Genomic DNA, 13,495 nt, shown 5'->3' with positions numbered 1-13,495 from the left:
AGCCCGGCGGGCGGCGCATTGTCTACCTGAGCTCCTCACACACACACACACACACCGACACACACACTCACTCACACACACAGAGTTTGAGAAGTGCTCCGGACTTCCTGGTTACGGGACCATGGACGTTCCCTGCTCCGCTTCGTCCCGGGAAACACCCGCAGCGATGTGACCGAGGAGGAGGACCCGGCGAGCGGACAGAGAAGGTGAGGGCTCCCGGTGGGTCGCTTCTTGTCGGAGCTCGTCGGTAACTTATCGGGTGGGTGGGGGGGGGTGGAAACGGCTCCGTGTGTCGGCGGACACGGTGTCGCTGCCGCCGCGGTGCGTTAACGGTGCTCTTCCCAAAGTGACGTCCAAACATGGCGCCGCGGGCTGTTCGGACTCCGTTGGCGCCAAATGGATCGCGCTCGTTCTGCGTTTGCGAACAGAAGCTACGTGGTGTTTTTATTATTGTAAACTTTGCGCTTATTTGTATTCACTGAGGCCTACGCAGCCGAACCCACCGCTGTGGAGCTAACGCAGCACATCAAAGGCACTTCCGGTATCCTCCTACACAATAAGAGTCTTTATTTACATGCAGCCGAGCGGTGATCGTGGGCCGAGCTTATGGATAAATTGTGTTATTAATATATATGTGTATAGTTGCAGCTAATATCCCCTTTCACAGGGGAGGAAATGCACATTTGTTAATAATTCTATAGAGTACTGGCACACTTGAGTAGAGCAGTCATCCATTACTTTGAAAGATAAAAATAAAAGGCCCTACAAATATATCCTCTATGTCAGTTTATTGGATACAGCAAAAAGTTTTAATTCAGCTGGTGTTTAATTTATCTCAGGGAGGTGTTTATTCAGCTTTATGATCATTTTGGAGGATGAACTATGTGACCCTGTTGAATTGTAGGTGTTCCTATTATTTGGATCACCCTATTTATATCCGTGAGGTTTGTAAATCGTCACCACATTTGAAATCATTCTATATAAAATGCAGTTGTAATCATGTAACCCTTAAAGGTTTACGCTAAAGTGCATTTTCTTGTATGTTTGTATAAAGCAGGTCTACTAAAGCAGTGTTTTATTTTGAATGTTGAAACGCTGTAGTTCCGGTGTTATTTTGGCGGGTTGTTGCAGCTTTGATGTGACGGAACCTCCCGCAGCGGAATCAATGAGGCCGGTGCACCAACCTCGGCCTCTGATTGGCTGTAACCGCGAGCACCGAGGCTCCTGATTGGCTGCGGCGGCCTGTCGCTCACTTTGATGAGCTCGGAGCTGCATGAGCTGCATTTTTACAAGAATCAGTTGTTTACGTTTAAAAACAACAACAATAACAACACGAGCGTGCACGTACGCAGCGGCGCGTGCACGTGTGTTTGTGTAGTGCTTGTGTTTGATTAAGTTGAGCAGCGCGTGCAGTTTCCTGAGGTAGTTACCGTTTAAACAAGGTGCATCAACTTCAACATGTCAGGAATAACGGATGTAAGGCTGTCAGTTATTCAAAATAAAAGCACGAAACATTGTCAGTTACAGAGGGAAAAAAAACGAAATAACATTTTATAAATGCATATGGTGAATGTTTTTTATCTAGTAAAGTAACAAATATAAAAACCTTAAATAATAAAATAAGAGCATGTCATACTTCTAGACATTGTGAATCTGGTATAACCTGAAAAATAGTTCTTACGGCCTGGAAACATTACATAGGCTGAAAATTCTAAATTTCAATAATACAAGTTCACCAATTTAAATGAATCAAAGGGATAATTCACAGAAAAATGAAAATTCCCTCATTGTCTACTCACCATTATGGCGATGGGGGCTGAAGTGTTTGAGTCCACAAAATACTTCTGGAGTTTCAGAGGTAAAGAGCGTTGAAGCCAAATCCAATTCAACTGACAAATGTCCTCTGTTATGTCCCCACAGGAGAAGTAATCGTATTATACAGTTATATAATAATAACAATAATCCTTATGGCCTTCTTAAAGAAAATGGAGCATTTTATTTTGAAAATGTTGGTAGGAAGTCGTATTTTCTGAATGCAGCAGTCTTGACAGCAGTGAGTCTTTCAATCCTTCCTATCCCACTTCGGGATAATGCGGCTTAAAGCAGACAGGAGCTTTTCAGTTTGAAAACACAAGGTGTTTATAGTAGTAGTGTGTGTGTGTGTGTGTTGCTGAGACTGCAGGAGCTTTAACACACTTACAACCTTTAAACTTGAGGGTTCGATGAAGTGGAGGCCGAGCTTTCAGTTTCCTGGCAAACAACCAGAAGAGACAGATTCATCTGAAACATTATAAATGTTACATTATAAAGGCCTGGCCACTTTGGTTCTAAAAGCTGTGGATAAAGTCTGAGTGTCAGGCCGCGATGAAACGAGCTGCATGTCAGGATGTGTCAGGGTCAGACTATTTGCCTCATCAGCTTTTATCTGGAGCCATTGTGTCTCTGCTGCTGAATCGCTTCTCTGGGATCAGCTCTTTCCCGGCTCTCATGCAAAGTAGAGACAGAAATCCAACCGTCCTGTCGCTCTACTGTAACTTCTCCTATCATCCACAGAACATGTGATATGAAAGAGGGATAAATACAGACACCTGCAGACATTAGGCTTTAAACACATGAAGCTTTATTTCGTATTTTAAACATTCATTTATTCCGAGTTGGAACATTCATGTGACCGTCCTGCTCCTTCACTTCCTGCATTTTTTTATTTGTTTTGATACAGAAACATGTTCTAACGCACACGAGGATCCAAACTGTCCGCCCTTAGTCCGTCCATCGTCTTATTCCACACATTCCTCTCCCCACTCCCACTTTCCACCTCTTCCTGGTGGATCCCGAGGTTTTCTCAGGCCTGATGGGATATGTAGTCCCTCCAGCGAGTTCTCGGTCTCCTCCCGGCTGTGCGTGCCCGTTAGACCTCGAATGGTAGGAGCCCATGAAGCATCCCGATAAAATCTCCTTCCAGAAGTCTGAACTCCTAACTCCTGTCCCTCAGGCGAACCCCAGACACCTGACGGGGAAAACTAATTTCATCTATTGTATTCTCAACCTCATTATTTCGGTCACTACCCAGAGCTCACGGCTGTAGGTGAGGGTTCATATCCACTGTGAAGCTCCTTCTTCACTGCAGCTGTCTGGTACAACGCCCATACTCCTGCTGACGCCGCATCCCGCCTGTCCTCCTTTTCCTGCACAGACTTGACTTGCACAGCTCTGTTCGCAGATGCCCCTTCACAGCGGGTGATGGGTCCATGTTTTTCTTTCGGTCAGGGCCCCATGAGCCAAGGTCTGGCTCCAGGTCGGGCCCTGGTTTCCCTGCAGCTCATCACGTCTTCAGGCTTCAGTGGCGTAGACGCTTGTTGCTGCCGCGTTTTGAGGTTAAAGGTCAGATAAGTCGTCGAGCACCATTGTCAACACTTGACCTTTTTTACACAGAACCTCCCGCTGACTTTTATACAGTCGCTGCTCTGTGACATTTTCAAGACCTTTGAATGCGACGGGACATTTTCACTCTGCTAATTATAAACAGAATTTCCTTCATACAACATTTCATCATCAGAACCGTCACAAGATGCTTTTACTTGCATTTCTCCACTACAGGCGTCTGTAGCTGTAACTACAACTCATTTTTATTTCCATATTTTACAGAAAAGCACGTTGAAACTAGTGTTGTTTGGTGTATTTGCTTTAATGTGATTCAGCTTAACTTAACTAACTCTGAGTTATCGTACTTTAATGGCCTTAATTATCACTTTTTAGCATTTCTGCTCTTGCAAGAAATATGATTTTGTGCAAGCTTTGTTTCAGTTTGGACCTAAATCCATTTCCAAAGGAATCATTCAACATTTGGCCAAGTTTGACAAACGGATTGATACCACTCCCAAATCTCTGCAAGAAAGCACTGCTGTTTCCCGAAATGTGGAACTGTCCCTTTAAAAACACTGAACGTTACACGTTCCTGTGTAAAAGCTGCAGGTTTTGTTCAAATCTGATAAGAAATTTCACTTCAGTGCAGCAGAATTTAACTGACTTCACAAGGCGGGCGGCCCACCCACATACCAGATGCAGTCCACGCACACACACACACACGCAACGGAGGGTTTCTGCATTCCCTCACTGCCGTCCAGGCCTTGGCACCAAGCTGCTGCCGCTGCCTGTCTTTATTGGCTGCTGATCTCCGCTGGCTCAGTCCTGCGCTCTGTCTTTTAATGCCCAGCATCACGCACACACACACAACACACACACACACACACACACAACACACTCCACCAGATGCTGAACTGCCCTCTGCCCGCTGTGTGTTTGTGTGAGGATCGCGACTGCACTGGCTCCTGAACCTGCATCACATGTAACTAATCTCATGTCCAGCAAACACGCCGCTGCTGTTTGGTCGTTCTGAGCTCATTGCGGCCGATACAGATAATTCTTGATAAATCTGCCTTCACCGCCCGTTCACAGTGTTTGTATTCATGTTGGTGTCGGTAGTTAATTCACCTCGGAGACGTGTAACCAGTCTCAGGTTACATGGTTAATCTTTAACGCGGCGTAACAGTGGCTACACGTCCCTCACAGCTGCTGTCCTGCCGAGTTTACGGCCCCAGAACAAAAGAGGTCTTGTTTCTTGACTAACATGGAGGCTTGACACTGAAGCTGCCAATAATAATGATTGTTTTATGTTACCGACTGTGGAGGTGCCAGAATATTCTAAAATAAACCAGTTTTATTACACTGACGGTGAGGATCATAATATTTCTAATTAAAAACAGGATCCTATTGGTGCAGTAATGTGTGGAAAAGTTCAGAATATAAACTTCCTGACTGTCAACTAGACGACACTTAAAGAGTTCAGCTTGTGACGGCAGCTCAGGTAAAAGCTCCCTGTCCAGATGTTGATGCTGCTGTTTCTGCAGGATGTGGAAGAAGTTCTTCAGATCAACTTTATGTTCATATACAGGATACATGCTACAGTTTTTGAGGTTACCTGAGAGGGTGGACCCACCAGTTGGTTTCACTGGGAGTCGTTTGCGGGCTGTTGAGAGTCGTTGTACCCCGCCCGCCCCCTGAGGGTCTTGTGTCCTACGGTGTGAGTTGTAGTGAAACTTCCTGCGGATGGAAGTCAGGACTGTTGTGTGTGTTGTCTTAAACCTCCTCCTCCTCCTCTGTTGGATGTTGTGTTTACAGTGTTGTGTTGCCTCAGAGCAGAAACTAACTATGACGTCGGGTTCTAATGAAGTTTCAAACACACCTCACGGATTTGTGATTCAGGCCAAGTCTCGAATTGTGTAGCTGTGTGACTAATTGATTAATTAACTTGTCATTTGAGAGTTATGTAAAAGAACAATGTGGTGGAAACATTGCAAAGAAATGTAGTGTAATCGGATCATGATATTCTCCTTTTAATCGGTTTAAATGCTCCATAGAAACACATCAGACAAAACAAATCCATCAGTAGCTGAGTGTTAGTCTAAATCTTTTAATAGCCCAGTCAGAACGCTAGTCAGCCTCTCTGAACTGACCCCACCTCCTCTCTAACGACGCGTTTGATTGGCTGCCTGCAGTGCAGCTCGTTACTTTCAGTCCTTGCGACAGGCTGGTGTCCGAGCTCGGGACAGAGGTGGACATATGGTGGATCTAATCCCAGGTCACAGCCTGGGGGCTAAGACGTCTGCCTGGAACACTCTGAGATCTCACTTCCTGTCTGTCGCTGTTACACCTCTTCCATCCAACATTTAAGCGAGGGGTGGAGCGTGCAGGAGGCGGGACATCACGTATATTTGTCGACTGAGTCACTGCAACATTGGAATCTTCCCGTCTTTCCAAGTTGATGTCTTCCATGTGTACGGCTCCTCTTATTTACACTGAGATATTTGTATTCTTCCATTTTCAGGTTTGTCACATGTAGCTTTGAATATTCTGGATATTTTCCCACTGGGCTCACGCTGACATGTTTGTGGACATTTTACTATAGGTTGCTGGTAGGAAAAGTTCTGGGAAGTGTCCGGAGCAACTGACTCAGACATTTGCGTCATATACAGGCCCTTTGAAAAATGATTCTTTATCATTTGATTTCATACATTCGGTGAAGTCAGAAAATTCAAAATCATTCAAAAATACATTTTACCAAATAGGTCAGATCCTAAAGATCCAAAAATCTATGTATGATCACATAGTAGGAATGACATCATCATGAAGTCAGAGAATGACGTCATATTGTGGATTAAATCATTAACTGTCGCAACCAACAAGATTAGTAACCAGATCAATAATTAATTTTGTTTAACCAATCATTCGTCATCTTACATAATCGCCCCTCGGATGCTTTTCATTGTCAATTCACTGTTTACGTAAATCATCAATCATTATCAATGATGAGAGTGATTTGTGATGCGTCTCACACTTTGCACTTGACCTTTGTGAGGAGCTGGACGACGATCAAATCCTCTGCTGCTCTTTAACTCTGCCTTTTCAAACTGTCTGCACCCGACAGTAAATTCCCTGTGGCTGGTGACGGTAGAGAGACCAGGGCCCTGATGGCTGTATCAGCTCTCTCTCCCTCCACCGTTAGTGTGAATGAAGGAACCGGTGTTTCAGTTTGCTGCTCTGCTGCGTATTTGACATTCCCTCTGCTGCCGAGGCGTTCTGCTGACCTGTGCTGCTTTTCGCTCGCAAGCCCCGGAGGATATTGGATCTCTCAGCATCTGCAGGAGTCGTGCTTGTGGCAACATGGGCAGAACTTAATTTCTACATCACCTGCATCATTTCCCCCCCTCTCCCCTCCATCTTCCTGCTGCTCCTGCTGCTGCAGCATCTGCAGAGTGATCAAATAACCCATTATTACCGCATACTATCATCCGATTACTGTTATTTAGTCCAACGACCCGGCTGATTGGGATGGATGGATTTTCATCATGCACGCACACACACACACACACACACACAGACACACTGTGAGGCTGCTCATTCACCCACTCTGTGCCCGGCTATTTCTGTCCCAGTGAAGAGGTTAATGCTAAAGCCCACAACCTCTAATCAACTCATTCGTACATTTCAAATGCAAGAATGCAAATGCAAGAATTTATTTGTTACTTTTGAAGAAATTGGGCCTGTTGCTTTCATCAATTTAGTTGTAAATGATTCTATTACCTTCATCAAGGAGGTTAGGTTTTCTTCTGTTTGTTTGTTTACACAAAAACTACTTGAGGGATGATCATGAAACTTGTGGTATCGGTGAGGGAAGAACTCATTCAGTACAGGAATTTATATTCTCTTACTGTAACATGAGATAGGATCACAGGACTGTTAATGTCTTGAAGGAGCCTGAACAATTATTAGCACTAAGTGTAGCTTTATTTTGTGAAAGAAAAGAAGAGAGCCTCTCATCCTGTCGTTCTTCTTCACCGGAGATGAACAGACATGATCTCATGCTTTTCTTTTGTCTCCCTCAGGTCATGAGTGCCTCTAGGAAAGACCCAGCGGAGAAGAACCTCACCTGTCCAAAGCCCCGCCCTACCTGGGCCTCACCCTGCCCCCCACCCCTCAACTCCCACCATGAGTAAGTCTCTGTTTTTATTCTGATGTTTTATTTTGAAAAACCAGCCGTTCACGTGTGCTTTTGTCGAGCTGCTTGTGTTGGAAGCGGGAATATTGTTAGTTTCTCTATTTTTAAGTCAAACCCTTGTCTGACGCTGATGTTCATTGCAGTATCTTCAGTGGTGGTTGTTGTTAGGAGATGTTTCAGTTTTCTAAAGCTGGATTGGTTACTGGAGGGTTAAAGGAGACATATCATGTGTTTCCTCCCCCTAGTGTGTTAAAAAAGAACAGACAACGAAATTCAAGAGCTTTTGGTGATAACGGCCGACGCCGGTGTCGATGTGCTCTAAACAAAAACCTGGTATTTCCTCAGCAGAATTTATACGTTATCTCCTGTCTCCTGCTGCTCAACCCAGGCTCCACGACTCGCCTGGATTTTCCTGTTGTTGTGTTTGAGTCTGAATCAGATAATCTCCTACTGCTTCTTCCTATGTGCAAGATAAACCCCTGGAGAAAATCTGGATTAAATTATAATTATGACCCTGAATATGAGCAGAATCTGTCTCCTTAAAGATTAAGCTGAGTAGTTTTTGTGGATGGAGATTTTCCTCCAGTGGTTGCTCGTGAACATTAAATAGATTTCAGATCTGCAGCTCAGTGGGAATACTCGTAGCACGAACACACTTCATTTGCACCTTCATCCTGCTCTTTCACCCCTGATGGCAGAAACATATGGCGCTCAGGAGAAGAGCTGCAACCCTCAGCACCTCATCACTCATCAGTCACACTGCAAAGCATGATGGGAGGGCAAATGTAGCAGGTTGTGGAGTCCATCCCATCTCCACCTTCACTATATCTACGTGTGTGTGTGTGTGTGTGTGTGTGTGTGTGTGTGTGTGTGTGTGTGTGTGTGTGTGTGTGTGTGTGTGTGTGTGTGTGTGTGTGTGTGTGTGTGTGTGTGTGTGTGTGTGTGTGTGTGTGTGTGTGTGTGTGTGTGTGTTTGGCGGTGTGCTCCTGCACCGCTGTATGTCACTGTGACTGTAATGGCTCGGCCTCACATGTCGGCTCAGTGTGAGTCACGCAGCGAGGCCAGACTGCAGCATAATGTCGCACATACATGTGTGTAACGTCACACACGCACTGCACCAGAGGATCGGTGTCCGGGGTGTGTCCTGAACATGACACTGGATCAAATGGATGAAATCTACATCACTAGTTTTTAAATATGGCATAATCTGGTAAATATTTGCAAAGTCACAGGTTGAATAATCAAATTAGTCTTTACTTTAATTTTGTGTATCGCTAAATGAAGTTTCACTGACGGTGGAAAATTCAACTTTTGCTTATTTTAATTTGATATTTCACGTGGATCTGTCACATCGTGGATCAGGAAACTGATCCTATCTCTGTATCACCGGATCAGTACATCACTAAATGTCACGTAGTTGAACCCAGTGAGATTAAAGCTGAGATTATCGTCATTATATTAATGAAAGTGGCAGAAGTTTTTTTTATCCTGTGAGCAGTGGTGATCTCGTACTATATAAATCTAATTTATATTATGATATTTTAAAACAGATACTTTTATATCTATATATATATATATATATTTAGGTTTATTGTCTATGTGATGCCAAAGCTCTTGATCGTCCCCTGGTGGTTTGCTGCAGCTTAGATTGTAAACCTCTGCCTCCTCCGTGTTAGTAGATGGGACATGGACCAAACTGTCATTAGTAGTATTCTTATCACACTGATATATCTTCAAATGTGCATGTGTCTGTGAATTATTAAGGTTCAGAAAGAAAGAACAGAAGAAAGTGAGTTTACTTATTCACCCCCCCTCGAAGTGATTTGCTCTTTGGTATCAGGCCTCCACGTTTTTTCAACTCTCTCCTCTCAGACCTCCTTGTTTTTCTTTACCATTTAGCTCACTTCACAGATAAGGCTTGAGCGGGAGCCAGCGTTTCCTCCTGCCAGCGCTGTTGACTCCGTGTGTGCCGCGAGCGTCTGGTCTGCGGCGTTTCTCCGTGAGGCTGCAGATCTGTGTACCAGGGGGCTGGGACTGGGTTACCGGGGCAACCATGTGAGGCGTTTCCTGGAAGGAGATTGGATTAAGCAGACGCTGTTGAAGGGGGGGCTGCTGAGAGGTTTAACCCAATTACTGCCTTTGCCTTTACACACTTCGTCAGCCGCACACATACACAAACAGGTGTGTGTGTGTGTTGGGTGGTTGGTTTGATTGATTGTGAGTGATGAAAATGGAGAAAAGGGTGATTGATGAGTATTGGTAAAAGCCCACCAGCAGCTCAGTGGTTTACGTGATACATTCTTCTGTTTGTGTGTGTTTGTGTGTGTTTGTGTGTCTTTGTTTTGGTGCTTTCAGACCTGCACTGAGGTCTGAACATTTGCCTGAAACTTTGTGTTGTTCTTCTTTTCTCAACCTAAATGTGCTTTGTAAGGAGCTGCCATTGTGTTTCATTATTCATCTCAGCCTTTGATGGACTCACTCTCTCTGCCCGGAGATGTTGATATCCAGAGCTAATTACCTTAATTGCCCTCCTACCACACACACACATGACCATCGACCCCGGGGCAGGGCGGGATTGGCCTCCTCTAACGAGACCCTTAACAAGGATGGATGAGTGTCTCCGGTCGGTGTGAATTTTAGTGGAATAGGAGGAAAACAAAGGAGACAGAAGGAGAACAAGGTACAAAGGAAAGAATTAGACTGAGCTCTATATCTCTGGAACAGCTCCAGAGAACCCTTTTTAAATTTGGTTAAACTCACGGAAGAGCTGGTTAGATTCTGTTGGTCGAAGGTGAAGATCTTTCTGACTCCACAAAACGCTTCTTTCCCTTGTGAACGTGTTATCTTTAACACAACCTTGAGAGAATCCTTTCAAATGTGACACAAACGTTCACTGGGACTCACAGATGAACTGGTTAGATTGTGCGACTGCATGCGAGTCTGGAAAAGAATGACTGCAGCACCGTAATCCTGGTAAAGGAAAACAATCATCAGTGCTTGGCGGAAAATTTAAACTATTCCATGTTCACAAATTTCCTTTCAACACAACTGGTAACACTCAAGGTCTTTACTGGTCTCCATTGCCAGTTAGTCTCTAAAACAGGACGACGACCGCCCTGAAATTACCTCTTTACAGGGTCCATGTTGTTATTAACCCACGAAAAAACACTTTCAGATGTGCTGCTGGTCTCCACGAACTCACAGGTTGGAGGTTTCTGAGGAGCACCTGAAGGCAGCATGAGTGTGCAGACGTAGCCTGTTGGCTCCAATCTGCTCACCTGTCCTTCACCTATCCCCCCACCACACACACACACACACACACACACAGTCATCCCTCCCTGTCAGAGGAAGACTGATGTCATCGTGGCGTGCCGGGCACACACAGCGTCTGGGTGTGGTGCAGGATAATTATCCCCTCTTCAAAGCCTCATCTGGCCTCCATCTGCTGGACTCGAACGCGCGGTTAGCTTAGCCACAGGACGCACAGCCGAGGTCCTTGCACTTGACTCTGTTGCTAGACCTGCAGAATCTATTCACGGTCAGCTGGACATGCATGTTCTTTTTCCAGCTCGTTTACATTCGTGCACCCACACACCTGGAGGCTGCTCGACTCGAGCTCAGTCTTTCAGCAGTCGGCCGCTGTCGGTGAAAGTTTGTGTCTGAGCCCCCCGGGGGACACCTCGGCGATGGGGCTCGAGGGAGGCGAGAGTGTTATTCACTCGACCACATTCTCCAAGCCGGGGGAATCTTGTGAACACGGCCTGTAAAGCTGCCAATTCCCCGCTATGATGTTAATCACACAGGATAGATGACAGCTAATGGTGCTAATGTCTCCCCGCGGTGCATGTCATTCTCCGCCCAAGACATCGCAGTTTCAAATAGCTCTTAGCGGGTGTTCAGCCTGAAAATAGAATGGAATTAAAGCGCCGCTTCAGTGGAGGTGCGTTGTTTCCGGTACCACCCAGTGGGCGAGGGGGGCGGATGTGTGATTCCAGGAGAAAAAGACCTCACAATATTCTCGGTTTACTGCAAGAATACTTGCATTTAAGAGAAGACGAGAGGATGCAGGAGGGTGTGAGCCAACACAATACTGAAACATCAGCTGATATCTACATCAAAACAAATACCCAAGATGTCCATGAAGATCTGTTGTTGTTTTTGGTTCCTTTCCAACACTCATAGTGTGTGTGTGTGTGTGTGTGTGTGTGTGTGTGTGTGTGTGTGTGTGTGTGTGTGTGTGTGTGTGTGTGTGTGTGTGTGTGTGTGTGTGTGTGTGTGTGTGTGTGTGTGTGTGTGTGTGTTCATTGAATTATATAATATTCCTGACAGCACATCCTCTTGTGTATCTTTGTATATACATAATATATTTTTGTTGAAGAACCTGTTTAAGCCCTGTGGCGGATCTCCTGTTGGGAAATACCGTACGTCTTCACTGGCTCCAGATACCAAGAGCTTCTCTGCCTGCACAACAGCTCCAGGCTGATTACTGTAGAGATCAGTATTTGTTTGTTCGGAGCTCACCTGCGGAGACTTTCAGTTTCTTGTTGTCGCGCAGGTTGGGCAGGTTTATTTCTGTCGCTTCCTCCGCGTCGAGGCCTCGTCACCGTGGACATTCTTTGGATTTGAACTTGAACGGAGATTGAGGATTAAGCCGAGTCCTCATCGAGAGGCGACAGGCGTTGTGGTGGCGGAGTTTGTCTCTGGTGTGTGTTTTTTCACTGCAGCACCAAAATGCTCATTAAGCCTGAGCTGTGCACTCCCACAGTTCTCTCTAGTGCGGCTGTTACACTGACTTTTCTCTCTTCCTTACCCACAGTTCAATTTGTTTCGCCGGCTGCTTTATCGGCATGACACAGACGATTCATAGACCACCAAAGCACGAGCTGGCAAAATGGAAAACATTCAGTGTGGAGCTGAAACAATCTGAGGAGAATTGATTAGCTCTCTGCCTTTTCTCTTAACACGACGTGACACAGCTCTGTATGATGGCAGCAAATGATTTCACACGATTTAACCCATTTGCCACAAACCATGACTGCTGCCGACCACGAAATCCAGAGTCACTCAGTCAGTCCTCAACCGTATGGATTCATGGAAACCAGTGGCTGCTTGAAAAGTATGAAGATACTTTAGAATATTCACAAAACAACACCACCACCAGATCCTTCTACTAGTTCTAAAGTTTTAGACTGTGACATTGCGACAGACGTAAAAATGTCTCAGCGATATTTAAACTCAATGTTTGTGTTTTATCTGTCATTATTTCGTCTCCTCCTTCTCTTTCACTTTCTTTTCTCTTTCTGTCAGTGATACTCCCCCCTCCCATCACTCTTCTTTCCCCTGCCACGCTCTATCCTCATGCTCCATGACGATGGAAGATTGAACCGTGTGTAACGTGTGATCCGATGCCAGTTGTGCTACTGTGGAATGTTGTCTGTCCACTTTCTTGGCGTTTTCTGTCCTTTCCTGCAGAGTTGAAGTCTGTTTGGATCTGATGTTTGTGGAGACGGGGATCTGTGTGTGTCTGTGTCTGTGTGTGTGTGTGTGTGTGTGGAGTTACAGGAGTGGTGGTGGTGGTGGTGGTGGGGGGGAGTTAGAGGAAGGAAGCCTCGCTGGAATATAATTACATCTCCCAGTAAACAGGGCAGCAGGAGGAAATGGATCCACAGACCCTGTCCTCAGGGCATCAGAGTGTGTGTGTTCACTGAAGTAGCCAGAGAGAGGTCTAATGAGTAATATAATGTTACTGCAACACACACACACAGACACAGACACACGCCCAGTCGCTCACATACCTGAACACATCCTCACCTGCACACTACGTACTTATGTGTCAGCTTTTCCATATGTAAGACCTCTTATTAAAAAAACAGCTCTGGTCCAGGCAGTGTCGTCCTCTCCTGGCTCGATGGATGACGTGCAGGTTCATTGATTTTGTTT

At 45.4% G+C, this 13,495-nt stretch overlaps 1 protein-coding gene across 1 annotated transcript in view; it reads left to right on the top strand.

Annotated features, from left to right (window-relative positions):
* The window catches only part of usp6nl (USP6 N-terminal like), a 51,337-nt gene continuing 37,842 nt past the window's right edge, over positions 1 to 13,495 (top strand). The window contains exons 1-2 of the mRNA XM_035147237.2: positions 1 to 206; positions 7,443 to 7,549. Coding sequence (XP_035003128.2) covers positions 7,546 to 7,549 — 4 coding nt within the window. The 5' untranslated portion in view covers positions 1 to 206; positions 7,443 to 7,545. The remainder of the gene's footprint in view (positions 207 to 7,442; positions 7,550 to 13,495) is intronic.

This window comes from Hippoglossus stenolepis, chromosome 22 (genome assembly GCF_022539355.2).
Source record: "Hippoglossus stenolepis isolate QCI-W04-F060 chromosome 22, HSTE1.2, whole genome shotgun sequence".
In the NCBI taxonomy this organism is placed as follows: domain Eukaryota; kingdom Metazoa; phylum Chordata; class Actinopteri; order Pleuronectiformes; family Pleuronectidae; genus Hippoglossus; species Hippoglossus stenolepis.
This window is presented reverse-complemented; position numbering and strand designations above follow the sequence as displayed.